We start from the raw sequence: 27,903 nt of genomic DNA, 5'->3' as shown, positions 1-27,903 counted from the left end.
CCCGATGGGATGGACTCATCCGCCAACCGCTTCCGCTGACACCATAATATCCGTTCACATTTTGCTCACTTTGCTCTCAAATCTTGTGGGTCTCTCTCAGTGGAGCTCCTCTGGACGCTGCCCCCTCGGCCCCCCTGCGGCCCCCCGGTGTCCCCTCTGAACCGCACGGCGGGTCCTCGTGACTCGGGTGACGCATGACCGCGGCCAAGCTGTAATAGTTCATTAGATTAACCGGTGGCAAAAAAAACCCGACACAAAATGATAACACATTTCCACAAAGAATGAAGTTTTGGAGGTGCTGCGGGGATCAACACGGTGACATCCGTCGCTGTTCTCCGGTTTTTCTCTTTGACAGATTCCCCAGGTAACGAAACATGGTATCGTACCTTTTCCAACAGTCGAACAACACCAGCAGCTGATTATTCTGGAGCCAATTTATTCTTTATTATGAATAATGATTGAGTGGTTGATTGTGGGGGGGCTTGATGTAGACATGGCTGAGGACCAGTGGGGTCTATAGAGATCGATCGGGGTCATTGGTTGTTTTAATGCCCCTTCAGAAGTCGACTCATAAAAGCGAGTGTTCAGTCAATCGAGGAAACACATTTGAATTTTCGAAATATCGGCATCTGTTCTCGTTTCTGGATTTAAAGGTCGTCATGGTTGTTAAAGGTCGTCGTTGGTTGAGTGTAATGTGATAAAAGCTCTTTTAATGCCGGTCTTTACGATACGAGTGGGAAACATGACATAACAGTTTGCTCAAGGTACTGTTTTTTTTTTTTATTGCAACAGCAGAATCATTTCAAGTGATCACATCACATTGACCCCGTTTTCATTATTTTGGCCATGAAAGAACCTAAGAAAGACTCAAAGTTGTGCGTGTGTGTTTGTAATGGTGTAGAGCGTAGAGTTCCTGCAGTAGCAGGAACGTCGCGCCGTGACATGACAGCTGTGGCATTTATGCTCAAATGAACCCAATATGTGATTCCATATTCAATTCATCTTCTAATAGGTTTCAGCATTTAGTCTTTAACTGTTAGTCTGTATTTCCTAAAGCACGAGGGGATGCGAGTAAATTGCTTAAACAAGAAACGACTTTCATTTGAATGTGGTCCTCAAACGGTCACCGAATGATGGTCAGGATTTGGGACTGATGCATAAAACCAGATAGGAGGAGGAGTTCGGATGTGCTTCACGTCTCCATCTTCATTTTAGAGACACAATCTGCAGATAATGTGCAGGATTTTCACCACGAGGAGACGTGATGGAGGTTCACTGTGACTGCACACCCAACATACCCGACTCGCTCCTTCACAGCGAGAGATGGAGGGATGGAGGAAGGGAGGTGGAGTGTGATGCGTTTATTGACCTCCAAGCCATTTGGGACCTGACCTGTGAAAGGTTGTCTGGAGGTTGTCATGGCGAGTCTGCTCCTGATTGGCTGCACACCACTGCGCCATCACCACCAGCAGCACCACCAGCAGCACCACCAGCAGCAGCAGCAGCAGCAGCACACATGTTGTCCCCTCAGCGGTGGAGTTACCGCAGGAGTCGGAGACATCTACTCGGCCCAAACATTTCCCTCACGGCTCGTCTGAGTGCCGCCGCTGTGCTGTAAACACAGAGGCCGTGATTTAGGGTCCCGGAAGAGGCCTCCGTCCTCGAGGCCGGTCCGCCCCCCCCTCCGCTCCCCCATCCGCTACGGCGCTTTGCTCCAGGGAATGTGCTCCTTCAGGACGACAGTCACTGCTCAAGTCCGACTCTTAGAAGGTGCCGCCTGCTCTCGTCCAATCACCACGCTGCACGGTGGACGCTACCACCGCTTGGGTCACCTTTTGTGGTCGAACAAACCTCTTACTTTTTCGTATTGTTGACCTGCCGCGAATAAAAAGGAAAGTCCTGTTTTTAGATTTTACTGAAGACTCATACAAAGTCATTGAATGATTCAATCAAATCAGCGGCCTTATAAAAACATAATTTGCTCCGGGTCTCGCTGCACAGATGCCTGTAACCTGCCCGTGTGTGTGTGTATCTTCAGCTTAATTTCCCCCCCGACACGAAGGGAGTGAATCAATCCTTCTCCGGCCTGTGACCTCCGGACTACAGGTGACTACGGTTTTTACAAAAAACATTAGACACACAAATCTATCCAACGTTGTTTATTCATTCTTTGGGACCGGACAGATGAAGACATGAGACGGTATGAATATCAATTGCTTTTTTTCTTTTGTCTTCTCCGAAACGAGAAACACGCCGATTGGCACTTCAGTGGAGTTCAGACGTCTTTCGTCTTGCGCAAAGCGTTTAAAAGAGAAAAGAGCTGCAGATGAAAGAAACAGGTTGAGTTTTATATAACAGTCCAAATGTTCTTGTGTCAAATTGAATAACAATTACTGTGTGGAAATCTGTAAGTGAATTCAAGTAATTGATTTCTTGCTGGTTATCAATACTTTGATGTAGACCACCACCCCAAAGAAAGTAGGGCGGGCCAATGTGGCCTGAAAAAATGAAAATCTAATCCAATTTAGCATTTCAGTCAATTTGTTTTTTCTTTTGTAGAAGCAAATTAGGTCACAAAAGAAATGTGAATCATTAACTTTGCTCAAACATGAAGATGCGTCTACGTATTTGTGTCCCTGAAGAAGCCAGAAGATCAAACAACTGGCATCAAAAACGCTTCGTAATGTTTCCCTTCACTTTATTTTATTTGGCCTCGTCCTCCTCAAACGGGGAGCTAAGAGGAAATGATTCGTTGCGTCTGGAGCCGCAGTTCCTTCTAGAACAAACGCGGCCGCGTTGAATAGTACGACGTGTTGGCAGTGGAAGTGAAAAAAAAAAAAGCTTTTTCATTTAAAAAAATTCCTGTGTGATTTAAACATTTGAGGAGCTTGATGTGCCGCCCTGCTCTGGTTTAAAGGCAGCAGTTGGCAGCACTTACGCCACATTATTTTCTCTGAGTACTCGAGGTGCAGGTTTCATATCTTCTGTATGCAGCTGAATTCTTCTCACTATTGCAGGTGGAACTGCTGATAGAAACGAGTGGGCAGCGGCTCACATTGACACACAGTAACATGATTGGTTGTATATTCATCAAAACTACGTACAGCACAAATACAGGCTTGTAAATGTATAGAAACATTATTTAAATATATTTTTTTCTTTCTTTCAAGCCCACTTGCGGTTTACTAGCTACACCTTGCTGATGAATTCTTAGTTGTACAACCTGCTCACTTCATGGATGTTTACGGGTGACTTGGAGGCTACATTTTGTGGCGCTGTAGAATTGGATTTGGTTACTACAAAGTGTTTCATTGTGCAAATAACCTCCCCGTGAACATGGATATAAACAACATAAATGGGAAAATAAAGGCCAAACTGACCATAACTGTGAATCAACGCGGAACGTTGCGGCCTTCCTGAAGCCTCGTTTGTTGTTGGCGTACTTCATGGACCGCCGTGTAGATCATGTCGGGTGTCAACGCGTCGCTGATCATTCCGGAGCGTCTAGTCACTTTGTTATTGAAGGTAACTTCTTTTTTGTTGTTGTTCATTTAAAATAAAAGACACAAATGTGTGGACTGTTACGAATAAGAATAAGTGGGGAAAAAGCTTTTTAAACGACCGTTTGAGAAAACAGCAACGTGAAATCACAGGTGTTATTATTACTCCCAAGTTCACGTCTTTTCCCCCAACGTCTTCTCAACAGACCTGAGTTTAAATTTTTACAAAGCGGTTTTTGTGGAACCGCCGCCGAAACACCCCCCCCCTAACCGCAGGAAGTGACCTTTGCATTGAAGGCTGACTAATGGACCAGGCGGTGGAGGAAAGTCAAACCAGTCTAAATGACCTCCGGTCCACAGTCTGTAAGCCGCCTCACGTCCAACGGAACCGGAACAATCGCATATCGGGGAACGACAACGGGCTCGTTTGGTTGCTTGGTTGTCGGGGCAAAGAAATCCCCCAAAATCTGTCAGCGTTTGACGGCTTGCAGAGCGCTAAAAGGAGACCTTTTCAAAAAAATAAATACCCGTTTCCATCGGTGGAGCAATCAGAGCATAAGACGGACGGAACATGTCCCCCAGGTGAAGTGCTGGTTGTTGGAGCCCTTTACGAGGGCGGTCGGGTTTCCTTCTCGGGCCGTTGAGGCTCCGCCCCCTCAGACGACTTGAATACATTCCATTATCAGAACGAGCCTCGTTATCTACAGATTAAAAAACAGAACCCGTCTCGTTTCTCCACACATGTTCATAGATCTCTTTATAAAATAAATCTTATATGTCCAAGTATATAATAATAAAACGATGCACTCTGCAGAAAACAAACCTAACAGGAAACTCCATATATACACACAGGGTAGCATTTTGGCAAACGAGAACACAGACAGTTTGTAAACGGACCCTTTTTCTTCTTCTTTACACCTTTCGCTCCTTCCGTATCGTTACATTCAAAACTCCAGAAAATTGTGCTTTAGGAAATCTCCTCCGATAACCCGAGGGGGCCTTCCCCCCGCCCCCCCGGTCCGCTGAGGAGAAGGACGCAGTCTCCGGACAGTGAGGTCGACGTCTTGAAGGATCTCGTGGCTGGTAGTTCGATCGGCTCTCCCAGAAAGTATAACTGGGGGAGAGGAATGGGGGGGGGGGGGATGTACGTCTGGCACTTTGATAAAGGTCTGGTGTGCGTGTGTATGTCGCCTTTGGGGTGGGGAGGGGGGGGGGTTGTGGCATTTTGCATTGCCGATCACAATGCAGAGGTCACAGCTGGGATTTTAGAGGGGGGGGGGGGGGTTACGGAACGTACAACATGTGGAATGTGGGGAAAAAACACTGCCGTGTTTGCGAATAGAGCGGCGAAGCAGAACGTTTGTCGTGGGAGGAGGGGGGTGGGGGGTGTGGAGGGTCTCTAGTTGTCGTCGTCGCTGAGCTCCTCCTCCGCCGTGGCCTTCTCGGGAATGGCCTCCAGGCTGCGCCTGCTCTTGGACTCGGGGCCCCCCGGTGGTCCGCCTTTGCTCAGGTTGCTGGTGAGGGCGGCGTAGTGGATCTGCTTGAGGTTCTCCTGCACCTCGTTCCTCGCGTGCTTCAGTAAGTCTAACTGGCCCTGGGGGGGGAGGGGGAGATCAGAGTTGGAGCACAGTTTAAAAAAAAACAAACTACATTTGTAGCTTGTGGTGCTGCTGGTCGAGGTTCCTGCTGAGAGGCGAGCAGGATTTCCGAGTAGCCGACCAGCCGGCAGCGCGTGACGAGCTAATCTGGTTCCAAAAACAACAACAACAACAACACGGCAACACAAACCACGACCTACTTTACTGTGAGGTCTGTATTGCTAGAATACAACCAAAGACTCACTATCAACATGCTTTAATGAATATGGATTTTATTTCATATGTTATACAAGTAAAATTGTGAAATAATTGAAGCAAACTAAAAGTAAAAACCGTACAAGATGAAAGTAGCTTGGAAAGAAAAGACTCAAGTAATAAGTAAGTGAGTCCCTTGTACTGAAGGAACAACCCCCACGATCACCGAAGGCAGAGCTCACCTTCAGTATGGTGATGTTCCAGGTGAAGCTCTCCACCGCCTTGTGCAGCTTGCGCCCCTTCAGCCCCTCCTTCACCGCCGAGTCGTGGATGTTCTCGTGAAACGCCATCGCTGCGCGGGGAGAAAGCAGATCAGAGTCAATCGCTGCGGGCAGTTCTTTTTTTTTTTATTTGCGAGGCGGCTGAAGGCCGGCGAGACGCGACCGAGGCGCCGGGGCTCGTTGTCACGGCGAGGAAACGCATCGCAGCGGAAGCACTGGCACTTCCTGTCAACATTTCACAGACTCCTTCTGCAGCGGAGGGAAGCACAGAGGCCCTCGGGCTGTGGAGGAGGATTCCTCCCTGGTTACAGTGTGTGTGATGTCAGCTGCTACACGTCAGGTCTGTGGGGAGAAAAGTGCACGTTTCTAAACCAATTAAGGAGATAATCTAAGGATTCGATGGGAGAAGTTTAACTGTGCAGGCAGCTGCCATGGGTGACTACAATGATTGAATCTGAATAACGTCTCCCTCCCCCAGAGACACCTTTGGTATCGAAAGTCCAAAAGCACGTGTTGAATGATGTAAAAAGTGACCGCGGGAGACAAAATACTGGTTAATCGGTATTTTAAAGGCAAATTTTAAAAAGGCACCTTGTAGGAAACAAAACGGCGAGTTGAAGGAAGCCACGAGGAAACCGGGAGAAAGGCAGCGTGGGCGACAGACATCTCGTCCTTTCACTGTGGATCAGCATCAAGGCATCCAACAGAGGAGGGACTTGTCTCCCGAGGAGCTTTCCCTCCCCCCACCCCTCCCCCTCCTCCTCTCCCTTTGCATGACCAAGTCTGACTAAGGACATGCTCAATACTGCGTTGGCTTTGCGGTGCGGCGACGGGGCGACCAGCCTGTCAGGTAAATAAGGGCGGAGATCCTACTACCAACAAACAAAGAAACCCTCCCGCCTGCGTAACGCACTTCTGCGCTGATGGTTCCTAGTGAGCGTGCACACGTTTCCGCGTGAAGTTCTGACATCAGCTCACCCCGGCCCCCTGGTGCTGCTGTTGCCATGGAAACGCAGCGTGCAGACGAGAGACCCCCCCCCCCCCAAATGGCCATACTAGGTGTTGGGTTGTGCTGATCTAGAGCCGCTCAGCTGAGCATTCAAAGTGTGAATGTAACACACACTCGCACGTCTTTATTTTCAGTTTGCTATTCTGTAACTACAGCGTGCACGTGAACATGACTGTGCTAAAGGATGTGCAGTAAAGCTTCCTTCTTCTCATTACACACACACACACACGGTTAACTCACACTAGAGGTTGCCTAGCAACATTTTATGGAGTCTGGCAGCAGGCAAGAAAGGGGGGAAGCTCATTCTCAGCACGGCGCTCCAGATCCTGATCTCTGAGGTAACGCTGCGAGACGACGACTGGAGAAGGAACGAAGGCGAACTGAGAGGCGGATGATTGTATCTAATCACACTATATTCAGACTCGGGACAATGTGGACCTGCTGAAAATATGCCTGGTTTAAACAGAAAAAAACGATTTTTGCATGACTGAATTTATTTCAGAATCAATGTGATGAGATACTTCAGGTCACTTCTTTTGTCCGAAACTCCGCAAATCCATCATTTAGGTCAACAAGCATGCCAACCCTGAGTTAGGGGACATCATATTTTATGAGCATGGAATTTCTTTTAATTAACCATATGCACTTATATGCTTTGTAGATTTAGTGTGGTAGATACATCCCTCTATGATATCCCGCTCTCATATGTATCTTCGGTTGTTGCAGCTCAGTGTTTCAGGCATGTTAATCAATCAGGGGTAAAAAATTGAAAAAAAAAGATGAGGAGACGTCTTTATTTAAGACTCAACCTGAAGGCGGCTCACTGTCAGTGAGCCTCCCTGTGGAGGCCGCAGCACACCTGCTGTCACACTCGGAGACAGACGCTTGAAGAGGGGAACGTCGCTCTGAATGCAAAATGAAGCAATTCATCAAGCATCATAAACGCAGCCGGATGGTCTCAACTCTAACAATAAATACAACGTACAGCGCGAGAGGGATGCTGGATCCTTCGCGTCCCTGCGTTGCCCTTTTTACTTTGTTATCGTCCTCCACCGGTTAACGGCCTGACGTTACCGTCTGTTGTGTCTGATGTGTGTCATCAGAGGTGCGGGTCTGCTTCGCTTTGTATTCTGCAACGTGTCGCCGCGGCTCCTCGGCTCGATGTCGCACTCTGGAACATCTCCTGCCTGATGGTGTTAGTCTGCGGCAGGTTCCATCCATCCGCCCTGAATGCTAATTGGAAGGTGCCGGCTGCCCTCGTGTGGGTTTGTCTTTTCTGAGGGGAAACTGGGTCCCTTCTGAGCCGATGCGATTAGATTACTCGCAACTTTAATAACTGTTGCTGCTGAAACATGCTGTAACGAGGGGGGGTTGGGTTCGCGGTGACCCAGTTTCTACCGAACAGATGCACATGTAACCGTGCCACGCGCACACCTTCAAATACAAACATGCACCCGAGCGCGTGCACACGCACCACTGGGGACAACAAGCAGTCAGTTTAGGATGGAAAATAAATCAAAGTTCATGAGTCTTGCCATCTGTTGTGTCCTAGTTTGCAGTTGTCAGCTGTCCAATTACCTCCATCTGATTTTAGACAATCGGATATATTGGCACTTTGGACCAAAAGCCCAACGAAGCTTTTGAATAAACAAAAACAAAAAGAAAAGGTTTGGTCCACTTGAGCAATTTCACTGCTTGAGTATTCGTTCAAGAAAAAGAAGGGCTCACGGTCACGAGTTACATCGCAACCTGCTCGGTTTCAAATGCTCAACTCATCCATCGGGGGGTGAAGCTACAACGTGGAGAAAGATCTGACAATGTCTGAGCGACCTCGCCTTCATGATTAAACATGAAACGTGAATCACTTCTGTGAGCCTCGTGGAGGACGAGCAACGGGCAGAACTCACCCGGGTGACAGTGCACATGTGCTCTGTGAATCAAACAATGTGTTGAGCCCACACGCCTTGTGAATGATGCCGCACTGCAGGTCAGTGAACAGCAGGTGGTCTTCACAACAGAGGCTGTAGAGATGAACAGGGTCATTACCGTGAGTAACGGTACCGCTCACTCACTTCACACATTAGCCACCCAAAAGCCGGAGCCGAATCCAATCCAAGCGGGAAAAAAAAAAAAAAAAAACTCCCAGCTGCTCAGATGTGAGCAGAGGCGTCGGAGCATCTTTCTGAGGCCGGAAAGCTCAACGTCACTGCAGGTCTCCCCCCAAAGCCACATGCTGCCAATTGTTAGAGGCTGGAAGGTAGAAAGAATGAGCGCAAGCCTTTGATCATCCCGTTGGTTAAGATGCAGTCCTCTGCTCTGATGTGCGAAGACAAAAGAAATTGAATATTTTATAAGTCCATCCATCTGGAAAACAATAAAGCTGCGCCGTGGTAATGATGGTCAGCCGCCCCCCACCCCGCCCTTCCACTCTCACTCAGCTCCATCATTAATTAGCCTTCAATGCTACTTAGATGGAATTGATGGCCAGACAGTGGTGCATTTGAATAAAAGCCCATTAATGTCCAGACAGGTTTTAACCAGTACGCCTGCATAGTGTGCGTCACCTTGTTACATTACAGGACAATTGTCCCGGAATAAAACGATTGACCTCAGATAACACAGCCTGCATATTCTTAAATCCAGCAGCACAGCCGCCAATCGAACCAGGAAAGCTGAGCAGAGTCACTTCACCACACCAATCATTCTGTTACTACAGGCACAGACACATTGTACACACACACACACACACACACACACACACACACACACACACATTGGAGTCTTGCTGGTATTTAGCATCTGGTGGAGGAGAACCGCCAGCTTTGGTAGCTTTGATGTCGTCCAGTCCCCTCGTCGGTCATCTGTCTGAAGCCTAAACCCGACCTTGTAATTAGAATGCCGCGCAGAGGCGTTTACCGGTGTGAATTGAACAGCCCGGTCTGAACCGGAGCCTTTCAAAAAAAGGGGAAGCAGTGACTGGATCACGTACTTGAACATGATTCAAATGGTAATTCCACTCATCCAAATGAGAAAAGCATAATCAGGCCTATCGAATTTCCAAATTGAGTGATCTGCGTGGTGTGGCTTCAGAGAGATGGCCGAGGCTGCATTCAGGAGCCGCCTAATGGGGTCAGAGAAACAGCCTTTTGTAGTCCTCCTTCCACCATCCAACCTTCCCTTACCGGCTTTTTGGGTTTGCAGAATCCTCTCGTAGACCCCCTCGTAGCTCTCCAGCAGAGTCTTGCTGGTCTGGATCACCTGCAAGCAGACAAAACATCTTAGTTTGTATTTGGTTTTATTTTCCACATCAGAAAAACTGGAATCCCACAAAAAAAAAAGCTTTCTGTGTCTGTTGGCCGGGTATTTCTATCTAGGGAGGGCTCCTAAAAACAAGCTGTTATTACAGGCACGTCGGTGGGCGTGGCCGCAGAATGGCATTCTTTTACAAAGCCAGAAATAGAGGGAAGGAGACACGAGCAATTGTGGTGTTTTTCTTTTCCCCCACTGGCGATACGCTGTACCTTTGAGTCCCGTTACGTGGTTTATAAAATGCTCCCGGGGGGGAAAAAGCAAAAGCAGGCAGAGAATCAAGGTCACACGACTACGAGGAGAGAGTCGACGTAAACATGCGAGTCACTGTGTTGCCGACCGCTGCCGTGTTATCTGTAAAATTGCAGCTGTGAAATGAGCAAAGTTGAGCTCCTTTGGCGTTACGTCCCCCCCCTTAATTGAGTGCACAACCTCTGGTGACCTGCAGGCGGTTCGATGTCTCACGGTGCCTCTTAAAAACACTCGGACTCGGAGACTTTAAAAGGAACTATTTGCATATTGAATGCTGCCCCATCCCCCCCCATCCCCCTCAACTACCATAACACAAACGCTCGCTTCCTTACACAAGGTTATTGATGCGTTTGTAGCCGCCTCACAGGGAGGTAAAGAAGCACAGAGTGAACGCGGCTTGGTCAGACCATCTGGAGCTTTCTACTTCAATGAGCTTGGTAATAGCGTAAACGTTTTCATGTGACACACACACACACACACACACACACACACACGCACCCAAAATAATGCTCTGCCATTGATTTCAATTTGCGCCCCGCTGGGCACTGGGGCCTTTGTGTGCGCGGGATCGCTGTAATTGAGTTTTACATTTAGTCGTACACTCGCTAAGTGACTTAAGTGGGCCGCGATGGCGGAGCCGGACCGCCCCGCTCTGCTCTGCTGCCAAGACAGAAAGGGAGGAAGGAAAAACTGTTTTAATTCAAGCTCGATGGAACAAAGCCGCGCTAGAAAGAAAGAGTGATGGAGGTCATAGCCCAAAGATCGATCCCTGGAGAGGACCAGCTCTGGCCAGCGGGAGGAGAGTGACCGAGTCACAAATTTAATTTAATTATTTATTTTTCTTACCGACTAATCCCATGGGGAAAAAAACAAAACATAAAAACAACAACTAAAGCCCGATATCCCGCATTCCTGATTGCCGTAGAGCAGCAACGTATAAATCAGACGCGCTGTTCTTTCCTGCCTGCGAAGGTTTTAAAGTGATTACTGAGCCTTTTTCAATCAGTATAGTGTTCATCTGTGAGCGATTTTTAAAAAGATTTATGTTGTGTCAACCGACGAGGTCAAGGTGGGTTTTAGTGCCTTCATTTGATTGGATGCAACGTGTCCAACTGCCACACTCACACAGGCTGGAAGGTCATGTGATCGGACCCAACGTCAGCGGTACACTTCCCTGTCAACGTCTAGATCCGTGGGTCACTAGTGACGGCGGAGCCACCGTTACATAAAGTCCCGCCCGCCTGATGCGGCGTACCGTACCGGGAGCGGAGCGATGGAGTGAATCACCGCGTTACACCCGGCGCGGTCATTAGCTGCGTCACTCTGCAGCTGCGGCACTTAGAGCTGTCGCGCACGCTGTGATTACATCCCTGATGGGAGAAGAAAGGGCCGTCATGGTGGCAGAGGCGCCGTCTCAAACCTGTTTAAGAGGCACATTATGAGCCGGGTTGGTGGGCCGTGGTTCCATTCTCTCTTAAGTGCCATGTGTGGTCATATCATTATCATCATCATCTGCATTTTTCTAAGATAAAAATGTTTGTTTACCTATAAGAGGGGACGTTAGCTTAACGATGCCGTTATGCAGGCCACTAGTAAAGAGGATAACACATTTTAACCAAACAGTAATTATGAATAGAGGAAATATCAAAGATATGCACACAATAATACTACATAGAACTAGTATTCAGAGTTCCAATATATTAAAGATCAAAAGAATAAATCATTTCTTAGTGTTAATCCAATCAGCTGTGGGCTTTGTATTCCCACATGTGTGCATTACTTCCTGTCTTGGCATTGAGTTCGTTTGTTGTGATATGAAAGTTGAAATCAGAGTATGTCAACACGCTGGCATTTCTCCACTTTTCTCTCTGCACACAAATGGGGGTTTGGGGAGTGAGACCCATATTTTATTTTTGCCAATTAGGAAGCGAGAGCCCAGCTACTCCCTGTGGTGGATTTTGACACAGTGCCTACATCTCTAATTGTAGTGATCCATACATTATTTACATCTCTCTGAGCATCGCCCTCCTTTCATTGAAGTTGGTCAGCTCCTTCAGCTGTGCACCTTCCTTTCCTCCGTCTCCTCTTTCGCTCTGCAGACCGCCGAAGCCTGCAGCTTCCCACCACTTAAGCCTGCGCTCTTATTTTATTTGATTTCGGTCCCCAAACACTGTTCATTTTCTCCTCTCTTCCCTCCAATTCAATTTTCCAGGCCATCCTTCCATCAAGTCCAATTAAGTAGCCCTCTACTCCGAAGTCTGAATCCATCGGGGAGGGGAGGCGGGGGGGGGGTCACCTTCCGTTTGAGGCGTTACAGCATCGTCCCAAGGGATGAAGTGCGCCATCATTCTTTTTTTGTTTCTTGTTGGGGGTTTTTAAACACCTTTGGATCGAGACAGCGAGTCTTTATCTCTGCTGTAAATTTGCTTTGTGTTTGAAACCGACATGCAGGGGATTCAAATTGAGATGGTGCACTGTGATCCTGCCTGAAAAAAACTTAACGTGAAACCATATTTTCGCAGTCAAACAAACAACTTCTGCCCGTATATTTTTTTTTGAATCACGATGGAAAGTTGACTTGGCTCGTGGTGGGCTGAGAATCAATGGAAGAGAACACGACGTGTGCAGGGTAATGGCGTTGTCCGGGAATAGCCTGAATGGCATGTTGCATAACTTGTGAACATTGATTGTATTACTTAACAGAGCTCCAGCCATGTAACCATCCCTGAATGCCCCCATTAAGTCTAGTAAAGCCAATGTATTGATTGGATTGGATCAAAGCGTGTTACGGTCTTCTTTACTCTTTTGGTGTTAATGGATGGATGCTGTTGATGAGCAGAATTGTTGTGTCAGGTCACGCATGCGTTTCTTCATCTTTTCTATGTTTCGTAGAGATACTTCCCCGATCCCGCCTGTAGCGTACTTCCACATATTAGACTCACCGTTTCATAGGTGGTGACTACTTTCTTGAGGACCTCCGGCAGCAGGCCCTGGGGCTCCAAGTTGGGGTACTGGTCGGCGAGGTTGAACACCAGAAGGGGGCTGTTGTCGGTTCCGGTGAGTCGAGGAGAAAGGGCCAGGATGCACTGCTTCAGGTTGGCCACCGCTGAAAGGCCGCACAGCTCTTTAAAGGACACGATAGCGTTCTGCAGAGAGAGGAGAGGAATAATAACAGAATACCGATCGGTCAATGAGATGCTTTCAATACTTAACCACAACCCCACATAGCAGGAAGGAGAAGCTGAGAACTCGCCACCTGTGAGGGCTTTCATTCTGGCACTCGCCTGCTTCTCACAAACACTCAATCATTTTGGTCTGACACCAGTATCACACGGGAATGGAACAAACACACACACACACACACACACACAAACAATCAAATCCTACCCTTCCTGTGAAAGCCCTGATTTAAACCCTACATAAACAACCGGAGGGACAAACTATGTGTTATATTCTCAAGGCCAGAGGCTTGTTATCACACAATGACGGCAATATAAACAGACCTACTGACATAAATCCTCATACAATGGCTGAAGAAACACAACTTAGTGCTGCGATTCTCATAAAATGTCAATGTCACAAATAGATGTGATCATGAGGAGACGAAGTGATGGTTGGAGTGGCCGAGCTCGGTCAGCATGAGACAGGATTAAAGTGACATCGGATTGGTCTCGACTTGGCGATATTACATACATATACATTATTAACAGCCGTCTAAAAGACAATGCTCATCCTTGTTTGCGGCTGTAAGAATTTTAATATACACAAAAATCCACCATTAAAACAGGATCTCATAAAAATGCTTGCCAACTTTTTCTCAGCGATTGTTTTGAATATTGCACAACAGGTCAAATCAAATCAGCTTCAGTCGCGCCTGGTTTGTGTTTCTCTCTCCAGAGCGGGAGCCTTTTTTTCTTTTTTAAGACCCTAAATCTGCTTTCATCTACTCGGGGTTACAATTTCTTCCGTCTACTGTCTCTCACAGAAACACATTCCCATGCTGGAAGACGGGAGCGGCTCCGCACTGCAACACATCAAGACGACTTTGAACTGCTCACCTGCATGTTTTCTCTGAGGTCCGTCGCCTCCCTCAGGGGCAGCATGGCGGTTTTGAAGACGTCATCCACAGCCTTGATCAATAGTACTCTCATGCTGGCGTACTCCCTGCTCCTCTTGCCCTTTCGCACAGACAGCCCCCTTTTGTGTGGTTTGCCGCCTCCCCTTCGATTGGTTATGGCCACGTGGACAAACAGCAAGGTGTGCGGCAGCACCTCGCCGGTCAGGGACTGTAGCGGCACGTGCCGAAAACCCGGCTGGAGGCACTCGAAGGGGATGGTGTACTGGCCGATGAACTCGTCGCCGATGTAGTCGTCGTCCAGCACCACGAAGCGCACCATGGCGAGCTCGGGGAGATTTATCTGGAACTCAAAGCTCTCGTCGAACAGAGGGTTCTCTCCGTTCTGGTTGACCGTTTTAGTCCTCTGCTCGCCGCAGTCGGCGGGAATGCCGTGTATCTCCACGTACACGTACGGGTCGACCACATCTCCTTTGGCGCCGGAGCCTTTGGGTTTGGGGAAGTTTTGCCCACTGATGATCTTGATGTGCAAGAGCTGCGGGGAAACACCGGGAACGGAATCCTTAGTGTTGGCGCTGAAATACGACACGTGCTCCCTCATGATGGCCGGACGCAGCACGTAGCCGCAGCTCCCGTTCTGCCGGAACCAGCCGATGTTCAGGTCCATCATCAGGCCGGGGGTCTGGTAGTTCATCGCCACGATCTGGCAACCGCACTTCCAGAAGTCTTGCGGGTTCATGTTGCTGGAGTCGATCCGCATGGGGCTGGGATAAACCCGCGCGAGGTACTTCTTGTTGTAGTTCACAAAGTCGCCGGGGAAGTCGCTGGCGCAGCGCGTGGCAAAGACCTCGTTGAACGAGCAAAGCTCCCACTGCTTCTGGCTCTGGAAGGACGTCGGGAAGTCTTTGAACTCCACGGACTTGCACAGGGTCACCAGATCGGAGAGGTCCTTCGACAGCTGGAACTTCTTCGGAGCGACCGTCTGTGGTTCCGCCGTCTCGATGCTCATCCTCTGAGACATTTCCGCCCCCTCGTCCTCGTCCGTCACCTCGCCTTCCGAAGCGGTGCAAGCGGTGCTCAGCTTCTTACCCTTCAGCAGGATCTTTCCCTTCAGCGCCAAGGGAGAGGGGAGGTAGCAGTCCTCGGGTTTGGGAGGCTCCACGTGGATCTTGTCTCCGAGGATCTTCTTCAGGTGCTGAAACATGACCCTCTGCTGCTGCAGCGAGCAGTGGTTTTCTAAACACAGCAGCAGCGGGAACTCGGACGCAACGAAGGCATACTTGTTGAGGGCGTCGATGACGCTGCGGAAGACGATCTGCGACGTCATGGTGTGACCGGTGTAAATGACCGGTTCGTTATCGGGCCCGTCCCAGACATCCAGCTCCACGCTGCGGCAGCCCATCTTGAGGGCACGGATGTAGCCCGTCACATCGGAGGGACCTCGGAACTGATCCTCTATCAGATACGTGTTGTGGGACGCATTGATGTAATAGTGGGACATGGGCTGGTTCATGTCTTGGCAAACGGTTTTTTGTTCGGGGTCGAATAGTTGGCACTCTGGAGACATCAGATAGTTGGTGAAGCCATCGAGGGAAAGCCAACCCTTGAGCTGGCCCTCTTTAGACGGTTCGTGTTTCTGAATGACCTCCAGGCTGGTGTCTTCGCTGACTTGTGCCGTCCCCTGCTCTGCCTCCAGGAATATCATTAAGTCCTTGGTATCCAGAAACTCTTTGTTGCTGGAGAACTGAACAAAGAGAAAATAGATTTCTGGTCTGGTACAAAGATCATGAAAGACCTCAATGAACTCCTCTTTTGTTATGTCGCATCCTGCTTTGTCCTTGGCTTTGTGGAGCTCTTTGAACTTCAGTTCTATTTTCACATTTTTAAGTCCGGGGTTCAACTTCTTGACTAGCTGCACGGCAGCACATAGCGATATTTTTCTGCTGTTGTTCCCGCCCGCCTCGTCGAACAGCTCACCGAGCCACGATGACCGCATGTTGTTCTGAGTGCTTTCGATCATGTTCAAGGTGTGTTTCCCATAGGAGATCAGGTATCTCAGCCCCGTCACCCAGATGTTGGCCACATCTGCAGTGTTTGCCACCAAGTCCAGGGACTCGTAGTTCTCCCCGAAGATGATAGAGAAGGCACTGTCCTCTGATATCTGATCATAGGTGCCGTTAGTTCTAAAAGTGTCTGTGTTTTTGCCTGTCCGCACCTCCTTAATGGATTTCACATCAATTTTGGCCTTTTCTGATTCCTTCTTGGTGGGCTCCCATCTCAGAGACTGCATGTCGGCGTCCAGGAGGAAGTAGCGGTGGTAGACGCGGGAGTTGGATCGCACTTTCTTCAGCTCAGAGCCGTCCACCATGGCGGCGATGCAGTCGCTCGCACTGCTGATCTTCTTCTCTGTGGGCATGCTGCTGAACGACACCGTCTTCTTTCTTTCTTTACGCTGTCTTGAGGCGTCCTGCAGAGAAACAGAACACAGAGCATGAATAAAAGTCTTTCTGTGGATACCTAATGGTTAAGTCAAAACAAAAACATCAAGGACGTTGAACTTGATTTTGTGTTTCAGCTTGACGGACTATAATTAATACGAGAGTTATATAGAGGCTTTCTGACAAGAGTTTCACATCATTACCTTAAATAACCTTTAGCTTAGTTACCACAACAGTTACTTTTTTTATACCCAACTTGTGCATATGAAATAAAATCTGAATACGGGCATTCCCCCTTTTTGCCATCAGCTAAATAATCATTTCACCCAGATATCTTTATAGCAGGATTCAGGACATAATGTATTTTTTCTTCTTCTAAACATTTGCTGAGCCAAATCCCTACAGCGACTTTGTTGGGTGACTTGAGGTACGTGTCACTGTGCGTTATGGAGATACAAGAGAAACTCTCGCCCACACAAATGCAGGCAACCACAACAATGGTCCCACTCTACACTAAAGCAATGCATCTTTTTGTCAACTGCATGATGCTGCCTAGTTCTTTTTTTTCCTCTTATTGCTACGCAAGCAGGAAACCGAGATCTTTTTTTTTGGTTGCGGTTTGCTGAAATGCACAAAACCCTCACGGCCTCTTATGTAATCAAACTGAAATGTGCATACGGGACAAACCGGCACACATAAACATCAGCGTCACAAACGTTGACGTTCAACAAACAGGAATGACGGGCCACGTGTACGGCTGACATCTAATCTATCGTCTGTATCCATCATGGAGCTTCCACACGTCTGACGTCTTCCTCCGTTCACTCAGCCGACAGCATTAACAATGAGAAATGTGACGACTCCGCACGTCACTTCGTCTCCTGTCTGCTTATGGTTTCCGCTATTGTCTCCCAATCCTTTCTTAGGTTATTTTTATTGTTCACTATCAAGACATCATTTTAGGAATAATAATGCTGCATGCGGCGAGAAACAGAAGCTTAGCAAAGTTCCACCCTCACATAGAAAACATCTCAGTGGGTGAATCTGAAATCACAAAAAAGGGCCAAATAACGTTACGTCTCGATTTTTCAAAAATGAATTAGCCACTGTAAACCTGTGAGTCAGAGCCTTGCAAAGCACAAAGACCGCCACGTTTCCCTTTGATGGGTAGAATATCTCCCCTCTCCATGTAAGGAACGCGCCGGGTCCAACGCAGGCATAAGAACCGCATTCTTTACCAGTCTGCTGCGCAAAGGGAGCTCATTCTACCAAACAGGAGCTCAGAACCCAAATGCATGACTGGAAATAATCCTTATGACCTGTAGAAGAATGTGAGCTAAAGTCACAGCTTACTGATGCATTGTGTCTGCTTCCTGCTGCATTACCAGGCATTCTTGTCAGGATTTCCCCTCGGCTTCCTTCACCTAAGCAAGAAAACAATACTGCCCACACCCATCTCTGTCTGAGCGCTTGTTATTACGCCCCGAGGACTCTTGCTTCTCCTGCAACGGTCCAGCTCTCTGGTGGAAGTCAGGCGGCACAGAGTGTTTTCTTTTGTAATTAAGACGTCTTGTATGTCCTTAAATGGTTCTTCAAAAGAGGAGATCTGCACCATCGGATTGTCGCAGTTCAAACAGATATGGCTTAATGGAGCACATATTCTTCTCGACATGAATATCACTTCTCTCCGTTTGTCGGAGGGAGTTATGATTGAGCTGATTTTTGTTCGCCAGGCCGAAGCGCAGCACCCAAATAGGCTTTAAAGAAGGGGGGGGGGGGGGGGGGTAGACAACCTGAAGAGACCAAGTACAGTCTGTGGCTCATCCTCGAACAAGACCGTCATCGTTCCTCCAGGTTCACTAGGTTTTCATGTGACTGATGGCTCTGCAGGATTCGTGCACCGTTGCGATCATTAGGGCACCATTACATTGAGGTAGGGGGGCTGCGGAGGGTCAGCACATTTACAAACGCGGCACACGGGGAAGCTTTAGCAGCACCCGACCTTCCGGCACGCCGGAGTTACACTGCATTCAGCGACACGCTCTCCAAATAGTTTGCCAGCATGCCATTAAATATAAATTCAGTACAATTACAAGCCTCAGCACGAACAGCGCGTTCTCTCATCACGCGTGCAGCCCGCAGCAGCACGGAGCCAAAGCACTTCAAGCCACCAGGTGTGTTTCCAAGTACTCACTCACTTGCTTGAAAACACATGCTAGTTTTTACTTGCCAGGATGTTGCTTGATGGAGCATGCTCATCGGGGGGGTTAATTCATCCATTTACATTTTATTTACACTTAAAATACATTTTTTTACAGTCGATTGGGTCAGCTAAAATTTTAACAGCACCTTTGGTCGCTTGTTAATTGACCACGTTACTTGCAAGTATTTGACAAATTAAGAGATTGAATTGGCAAATTAGTTCATTTTCATGTGCTTATGATTTAGAAAAGTGTTTTTCTTTCACAAAGTAAATACAGTCGAAGAGCAAAAAAACAAATGTATATAAAATTTATTTCACAAAAAAACTTTTACATTGTCGGTCTTTCCCCGAAAAGTTTGTACCTGAAATAATTTAGCGACTCTGATTGCGAGTTAATACATTTCAGAGTAATGTTTGTTTTCAACGTGTGATCGAAAGGTTCAATTTCATAAGACACAAACAATCTTACGGAGGACACACTGAATGTGTCGCTTTGTGTTAAAACATTTTTAAAACCACACTGCTGTGTGACGCTGTTACTCATCACTTCTTCCGGGAAGCTCCCTTTTATTCGTATATGTCGTCGAGGGAATCGAAGTTAAAGTCTTTCTTTCATTGCAGAGAGAAAGTCTTGGTTCACCGTGACGCGCTCGTGCTCGTCATTCATTACCGAGTTCATTTTTCCCTTTAGTTACAGTATGTTCAGAGAACAAAACCCCTTAGCACGCGTTAGAACAAAAAACAAGAATATTGGATGATTTCACGGTATTTCATAATAAAGAGATAAAAACAAGGCGTATCCTCACTGGGGATATTATCGCCGTGCCGTTACACACTGTTGGAGTGTGAGTGGAGGAGACGGACGGAGAGGAAGAGAAGATGAAACATCAAGTGAACAACTGGAGTCCAACGGCTCCGTGATCCCGCAGGAATCCGGATCCCCTGAAGGGGCTCAGCTCTTTTCTCAGACCGCGAAGAACCGTTACTCTCCGTTCTGTGTGCGTCACCAACAACAAGCGTCGGGACTCCCGATGCAGCAGCAAAAGGGTTCAGCTACGCACACGCATGGGCTTCCCTTCACAACCCTGCAAATCTATTCAATGGGGAGAATTTTCATCAGAATGCAAATGTGCCACGGAAACCAGACTAGTAAAGACGTGGCTCCACTTCAAGCATAAAGAGAAAATCTCTTTTTAAGTCTACTGGCGCTAATAGTCCCATTCGGTGATCAATTATTTAGGCCGATTTATGATTACAGACAGCGTCTTTGTTATAAAGCTACAAGAACGAGAACACAGTCACAAACAGTCTTTCCGATGCATCGTGTCCTCTGGCACAAAAGAAACGCCACTATCAATATTCTGACTCTGGATGAGACCCAAGACTGCATTGAAGTCTCCTCCTGTAGCGCCCAAACAAGCTGAGGCAACAGCACGGTTACCTAAGAAGCTCGTACATATCCCACGGCTAACAGTGGGGTATGTTGCTTTTTTTAGGACCAAGAGTCCAACCGAAGAGTAAAAAACAAAACGGTTAGGAAGCTGGTCGCCACGAGACGTCAGTAAGCCTGAAAAGCTTCTCATAGCAGGATTTCACACTTTCCACATCCACCGCTTCTCTTTTTTCTTCTTTAACCTACTGATGGTTGAATAAATCTCATGTTTCTCTATCGGTTTGGAGTCACAGCTCTATGCCATAAAATGTGAATAGGAAGTATTAAGGTACGATATATTCATTCTTGTTTGCTGTAATACTCCTAATTTCTGTCAAGTTGCGTCGTCAGGTTTATAAGGGCAGAGGATGGAAATAGATCCGAGTGTGAACGAGAGGGTAACGCTGCGACAGGAAGAGCCCCACAGGGACCAACGAGAACTAGAACAAGAGGAGCCTCGTGGAAACCCAGCCGGTGACGGCAAGGAGGAGGAGGCGCGTACTTAAAGAGAAAGTGACTGTGTGCACACAGCGGCCCCAAAAACCCTCAACATACTTCTTTTTTTACAGCGACTTGAGACCATATGAATTGAAAATTGAAAAGACTGCTAGCTTGTTTTGTGCGAGCGGTGAAAAGGCCCAGCTGCGTCTGTTCTGTACCGCATGGCATCAGTTGTTGGTCATCTCAAGTGTGAAGGAGGGAGCTCCCCGGAGACTCTATTCAACCATTTCCTGAACAAATAAAATGTCTTTGGAACAAGAAGATTGAGACAAGTCATCCGTCACTAGGGAGGCTGACGACAACAAAATATCTTCTTTTAGGATTCACTCGTGCTTTTATTTAATACCTTTAATCATGTATACTGACAATGGGGTTGTTGTAAGTATGTGTTTAAAAGTTATTGTATAGAGACAGTTTAAAGCCGCTGTTTCGCTATTTCAGTAATGAAAAAGGACTTAAATCCGAACACACCACAGATCACGAGCCCTGTGTGATTGGTTTCCCCTCAGGAGCCTCCACCTGAACATACAACACATATCAACATTCCGCAGTTGTCAAACAGAGCTGGAGAGAGAGAGACGTGAGGAGGAAGTGAAACATGCAAACAGAACAGTCACGAGCGTGACTCTTAATCACGTCGAGCTCCTTTCTACAGCGACTGAGCAGCAGGTGGAGAGCGAAGCGCGCCCCCCCCTTCAGCCCCGAGCAACAGCTGACCGCCACTGAAAGAGACCAACGGCTGCCGCTCCCTCGGGCACGGACAGCAAAAGAGCTCTAACACACCTCCATTATATAACTCTATAATGCTGAAAATGATTTCAGCATTATACAGCTTATTTTCTGCTGTATCGACCAGAAGAAGAGCCGCGCGTAGCATGTGACTTCAATCCAAACCATCCATACACACTATGATCCATAAGCACTACTGGGCTGAACTGCAGGGCACGCTTACACACATGAGCTCACAAAAATAGATTTTATCTCTGTAAAATAAAACATAAAAGGGGGGGATTTCTTATTGGACTGAAGTGGACTTAAATGCCGTTGATTGAACTCTATAATAACAGCTGCATTATGGGTAATCTGTTACATTAACAACACATACAAAAAGGTCCCACAAAATAGCTTCAAACAGAACGAGACTAGAAGGGAATTAGTTTGCTATTTTAAAACAGTTAACTTAGTTTAACGAAGAGGAGAAGACGAGTCAACGGTGGTCGAGCATGACATAAACACCATCTTATCAAGACAGCCGTATCACATATCAAAGCATTTTCTTTGTGCAGGAAGTTCTGTTCTGTCCATCCGGCAGAGATATTCTCGGCGTGGAAAGCTGCACAAACATTTATAAAAAGCAGATGTCAATTAACTTTGTGTTGATCACCAACTAATAATTGCAGCTTTAGTCCACTGTATTAACTGTTAAAGGAGACTTGAATCATTCTATGCATCAGCACTTCACAGCAGTTACACTATAAAACGTGCTTATCCAGAATGTGGTGAAGTGAGTTTTCGCGTGAAGGCAGTATTTTGAAGAAGCGTCGTTCTAGTCGTGACAGTCAGCCCTGCGTTTTCTCCCTACGGAGGTGATTCGCTCTGCGTCACCGAGAAACCTCAACGCAATCATCCATCATCACCTCGGCCTCTGAGCTGCATCAGCAACAATATCAGCAACAGTTACATCACCATTTGCGAGTAACTTAAAATTCCACCAACTTTAATAGAAGATTTGTTTTGCTGAACAAGCTCTTTCTCAAGTTATGTTTGTCGTTCAAGGCCACTTCAACAATATTTAGTGATTCCATTTCAGTCTTACAAGAATTATTTGACTCATTTGTCACTTTGATTGTACAGAAATAGCGAGGACTACACTTCCAATGAAGGTCTTTAGTAGTTTAGCATGTACACCAGTCATTATTTACCGCAATTCATCCGACTGCGGAATGGAAACGGGTGTATAGAAGCTATTTAAAACCCCATCAATGACATCATTAGCACTAACGGTGTGAAGCACAAAGGATTTGATGTGGAGCAGACATACGCTTCCCTTTTCACTGAAACTCACAATATAGCACGTTAACACTTCAAGACCTCAAGGAAAAGCACTCCAACACATTTAATTTATGTATTTCAAGTTAATCCACCTTAACTGTTCCAAGTCATGAAGGCTGATTTAAAAGGATCAGTACTATCAAACGTAAATGTAAGTAAGCACGATCGAACCCTTTTCGACATGTTTTCGCTCCTCATCAATCGTACAGGAGGTGCATTAAAAAAAGAAATCGGTCTTATCTTAGAGAAAGAACAACCAAGAGTGTGAAGGCTTCATTTAGCTTTCCGATGCCGTCACCTTGGAGCAAATGTTCTGTCGTCATTTTTTACGGATGCTAAACATCCAGCTCGTTAACCACATTCTGAGATCTTTATGAAACTAAAAATCACACTCACTGCTCCGAGTGATGCAGCCTGAAATGCCACTGAGCCCGACTGAATCACGCGACACAAGACGGCGACTCCTGCGGAGAACCTCCAGCGCTGATCCCCCGCCGTGACTCGGTCCACGTCGCTCTCCCTTCTCGCGGCGGGGCATCACAGACAGTTTGTTTCCCTCTCCCTCACAGATGGAATGAGTCTTATTTACCCCGCGGTGGCAAATATGCCCTTTGTGCCGGAGCAGCGGAGAAGCAAAGTGGAGCCTCCTGCCACGGGCCACTAGCGTAGAACGGGGTCACAGGTCACTGGACGCCGTGCAGCCCGAGCATCAGCGTCACTCGTGACCCGGGGATACGCTGCTCAGGGCCTCATTCGGCGCTGCAGACTTGGTCTTATTCAGATTTCAGTCTGCAGACATCTGGCCAGGCTGTAAATCTGCCCGTGATGGGGATGTACAGCTATGGAGGAGATGAGCAGACTCCCCAACGGAGGTGTTACTATAGTATTTGATTACTGGAAAGAGGTTTGCCTTCAAGTGGCACTCCACCCAAGATCTTTCTTTTGACTAGCGAGCATTCCCCCTGTGGAGGTTCAGAAAGGCGGCGGGTTTCGTATTTCACAGCGAGGATGTGGTCAGAAGTTGTGGTCAACTTGAAAACCCATCAGTCGGTTTAAATGGTTCCCAAAGGATCAGAACGTCCATAAATACATAACCAACCACTCCTGCAACAACCCCCCCCCCTTTCTATTTCAAATCCCATGTTCAGCACGTCCCAGAATGCACTTACTGGCAAAAAGAAAATGAGTATTGGGTGGTGAGGGCTTTGTAAAGGCTCCTACCGGTGGGTGGGGCGAGGGGGAGGGGTGGCTTTTGGGTGGAGTGTCACTTTATGTGCGTAAGCGAGCAACCATCAAATTAAAGGATCTGCAAAACGTGCCATTTAATCAGGGACCGCGAGCTCCACGGCTTCTCTCCCCCGCCGACGTCGCGCACACACGGTCTCCCCGGGGCAGTTTAGCCGCGCCGCCGGCTTGTGGTCTTAACCGCGCTCACGACTGCGCGCCCTCACACACATACGTTGTCGCTCAGCACCAACAGTATTGAGAGCTGTTCCTACTACGCTGCTTCGCCCCGACCACATCCTCCCGTCTCTTCCGAGTAGAGTAAAGGGAACTGAAGGCCGTGCCCTCCGACGGCGTGAAAAAGGGCGCCAACCTGCAGCACTCGATCAGTCGGGAGCTGTCAGAAAACTAAAACAACTGCCTGAGGGAGGAGTGTCGGCACGCAGACACGTGCACGGCTTACTGCATTCCTTCACGCAGGAATACGCATTTCACTTCCCATGCTGCTTGTATTCTTCATAAGACTGTCTGCCGTTATTAATAAAGAGTTTATGTGATGTGGCAGCTTCCAGTTCGTTGCGGCACTGCGCGGCTCCATTGCTCGTCTTGATTAAGAGCTGCACTTGTTGCATCGAGCCTCGTCATCGTTCCACATGGCCACGAGCAGCGGCGTGGCAGGTGGCCCTCAAGGTCATCCACCAGTCAAAGATTGGCGGTTTGATCCGCCTTTTGCAAGATACTGAACCCCGAGCTGCTCACCAAGGTTGTGTGTGTGTGTGTGTGTGTGTGTGTGTGTGTGTGGACCTCTGGGCTGGTGGATTGATACATTTGTATTTTCTTGACGGTTCATTTATGAAAATGCGATGAAACTCTTATTCTGCCGTACTCTGCTTTACAGTGGCGCTCTAGTTTTGTCTCGTGTGATAAATTGAGCTCGCCCCCCCCTTTTCCTTTTCCCCTTGTGGGCTGACTGACCACGATCTCTGCAACCGAGCACATCTTACAGCGCGCTTCTTCGCTGCGTCATCACCATTTATGCTTACACACCCCCGATGCCCCTTTGAAGGAATTGTTCACCAGGAGAAGGTCTTTCCACTCATGAAGCGCACCACATACTTTAAAATGTGCAAATTGTTCTTCTAAATGCAGGACGTTTTCAAACTCCATAAGTAATCACATTCAGAAATTTGTCCAGAAACATTGATTGATTAATACAATTTTTCCGTGGTCGAGGAGCCGAAATTGGACGATGGCAGCAATCAGATGTATTCCAAGCAGCTCGCTCTCTCCCTCCCACGTGTTTGGACCGAACCTGGTTGTGTAGATTACTCTGGCTAAGCACAAATGTCGATATATCTCACCCATCCATCTCCAGGCGGAGGGCAGAGGTCAACAGGCACAATGTGTTGGAGGAAGGCGAAGCCTTGGACCAAATGATACAATACGGTGGTGCTCTGCCAGGGGCGGGCGGAGTGAAGCTAATGTGAAGAATGATGCCATAATTAAACTTCACCATCGTCAAAACGTATTCCTTCAGAGCTTCAAAGCGGACATTGGGACCAAGCAAGTAAGAGCCCCTTTATCACAAAAAAGAGAAAACGCGCGGCTTGTAAGGTCCAAGCAGAAAATGCTGTTTCCCTGACCTAAAAGAAATTTTGAATATGTTCATATTTGGGGACACTAAATGGAATCTTAACGTAGTGAAATGTCCTGACAACATAGTGTTGATTAACGCAACGGGAGGAAGTGTCATCATATCAGTTAACCCTGGAGCAACACTCACAACGCCCATGCTCCTCAGAGAAGTGCAAAGAATTGCAACGCTTTTGACAGACAGTCAGAAATACAATGAGTGTGAACTGGATACACTGTTATTCACTTAATGGACTCTCCCTCTAGTTAACCCCTACGTGCCATATTTAATTGCATATTATTTGCTGTCTTTGTTGCTTAACATACGCAATCAACGTCTGCCCACTTTCACCCACGTGCAAGCTCGACTTTAGCACTTTAAAATATGTATCAAATGGGGTTTTTTCTTGGTAGAATGAACATAGTACCTTCAACCACATGGTTTATATTGCATACAAGAGTTGTGGAAGAGCTATTTTTGTCGTTGCCGGGACTGGACGCTGCTATTGCAAGTGCATGCTCCCCTTTTAGGCAGCAGAATACAAATCATCCTTTCTTAGCCGGTGTCTACAGCCATGCACATATGGATATGCGGCTGATATTTGTTGCTCACTCCAAGCAAAACATTCAGACAAAATACAGGATGTGCTTCTGCTGACCCTTTACCGGCCTGCCTGGTAAAAACTACCTATAAATAACTGAAATATTACGTGCAACCATGGCATTCGATCAGTGGAAAGGACCCAAAAGGTGTGATCTAAAAGAAATGTAATCGGGACTCATGCAGCCCCCTATCATCATCATCATCATCATCTCAGGTGAGATGTGCAGCTCACGGGCGTGACACGGTGACTTCAATGTTTACCTTGATTATGCTGCTCCTGCGCGGGATTTCACATTTGGCGTCCGGTCCGGCGAAGGCGTCGGCGGCGCTCCCCGCGGCTTGGCCCCCGGCGGCGGCGGCGGCGAGGGACCCGGAACCGACCATGTTGTCCGATATCCCGCAGTCCCCATTCAGGACCGACCCCTCGCAACTCGCCTTGCCCGCGCCGGGCACGTCCGCGTCCCCGGGATGCAATGGAGGCGGGTCGCCGTCCTCTCCGAACTCCGCCATAGGCACTTTCGAGAGCACACGCACGCACGTACACACACGCACGCACACACACACACACACGCAAGCTGCTGGGTCGAAGCCTTTTGCGGTGCTTGTCAGGTTTCCTCCAATTTCCTGCCCGCCCTATCGCCTCCGTGCAACGCTCGCACGCAGTTGTGCCATTCCGCCCCTCCGGTGGTGGTGGTGGTGCACGTCTCGGTCAGCCTCCCGCGGTCACGGGGCTCCGTGCATCGTGCCCTGCAGAAGAGAGAGACCGCGGCGGTGTTTCGGGGTGCAATTAGACGGCGTGATATTAGCGACAAAAGCCCGTGTGCGGGAGCGAGCGGCCGCGGATCGCGTCGCGGAGCGGATGTGAACTTACAAAGAGACGTCGCTGTCATCGCGTTGGCACTCGTCGTTTTTTTTACATGAATTTTGCTATTTTCTTCAAATAAGTTGACGGGTTTTTTTTGGGGGGGGGGTTGTTTTCTAACACATCTACGGTATCGCACCGGCGTCCGGGTTGCTAGTTTAAATGCATTAAAAAAAAATAAAAAAAACACCCTTCTTTCTGTTTAACAGCAACTCGCCGACGTTAAGCTGAATGAGCTTTTTTTCACGTTGAAGTTACCGGTTCGTCATTAACTTTCCCGATGAGCTTACCGTGTCCTCGCCTTTGTGGACCGACTCGTCTCGCCATGGAGAGGACGGGCTCCTCTCTCAAGTTGTTGCTGCCGCAGAGAGAGAGAGCGAGAGGGGGAGAGCGAGAGCGGGGGGGGGGGGAGAGGGGGAGAGAGAGAGACGCAACCCTTCGCCTCGGTGCCGCGGAGCACTGAGCCGAGCTAAGCTAGCTCAAGCTAACGTTAGCTCTCGCTAGCTGGCTGAACTTAGTTTTTGTTTGTTTTTTTCTAAACCGCCGACGCAAAGTCTCCTGAACGCGACCCCGGGGTTGTTGTTGTTGTTGTTTTTGTCCCGGCTGACGAGCGTATCCTCCAAAGTCAGTTATTTGAATACGGTTTACGTTTCCCGTTAGTGTAAAAATGAATAACAAAAAAATCTGACGTTAAGTCAGAGGAGTCGTTTCCGAGCAACCAAGTAACTCGACGGGC

The 27,903-nt window shown here is 47.9% G+C and overlaps 1 protein-coding gene across 3 annotated transcripts; it reads right to left on the bottom strand.

The window, feature by feature from the left end:
- Nucleotides 1-2,144: 2,144 nt before the first annotated feature.
- plcl2 (phospholipase C like 2) lies at nt 2,145-27,903 on the bottom strand. 3 transcript variants are annotated; one of them, XR_013453618.1, is made up of 10 exons: nt 27,458-27,903; nt 26,567-27,052; nt 14,203-16,686; nt 13,087-13,290; nt 9,766-9,841; nt 5,536-5,645; nt 4,398-5,094; nt 4,028-4,201; nt 3,381-3,532; nt 2,145-2,320 (listed from the first exon to the last, which is right to left on the bottom strand). XR_013453618.1 is itself a non-coding variant. In XM_040164687.2 (7 exons), exons 2-7 carry the CDS (start codon nt 26,813-26,815, stop codon nt 4,900-4,902), a joined length of 3,318 nt encoding a protein of 1,105 aa, XP_040020621.2. In that variant the 5' UTR covers nt 26,816-27,052; nt 27,458-27,903; the 3' UTR covers nt 2,145-4,899. The 3 variants fall into 3 exon arrangements, 2 of the variants coding, with proteins under 2 accessions (XP_040020621.2, XP_040020622.2); XM_040164687.2 differs by having other exon boundaries at nt 2,145-5,094; XM_040164688.2 differs by having other exon boundaries at nt 2,145-5,094; nt 27,177-27,517.

Source organism: Gasterosteus aculeatus, chromosome 20, assembly GCF_964276395.1.
Source record: "Gasterosteus aculeatus chromosome 20, fGasAcu3.hap1.1, whole genome shotgun sequence".
In the NCBI taxonomy this organism is placed as follows: domain Eukaryota; kingdom Metazoa; phylum Chordata; class Actinopteri; order Perciformes; family Gasterosteidae; genus Gasterosteus; species Gasterosteus aculeatus.
This window is presented reverse-complemented; position numbering and strand designations above follow the sequence as displayed.

Excerpts from the sequence above, each read along its gene's own strand:
- plcl2 (XM_040164687.2), bottom strand. The coding sequence starts at position 26,815 with ATGGCGGAGTTCGGAGAGGACGGCGACCCGCCTCCATTGCATCCCGGG. Across the intron at positions 16,687-26,566 it reads GCAGGAGCAGCATAATCAAG|GACGCCTCAAGACAGCGTAA; the intron begins GTAAACATTGAA and ends GTTTCTCTGCAG. Across the intron at positions 13,291-14,202 it reads ACCTCAGAGAAAACATGCAG|AACGCTATCGTGTCCTTTAA; the intron begins GTGAGCAGTTCA and ends CTCTCTCTGCAG.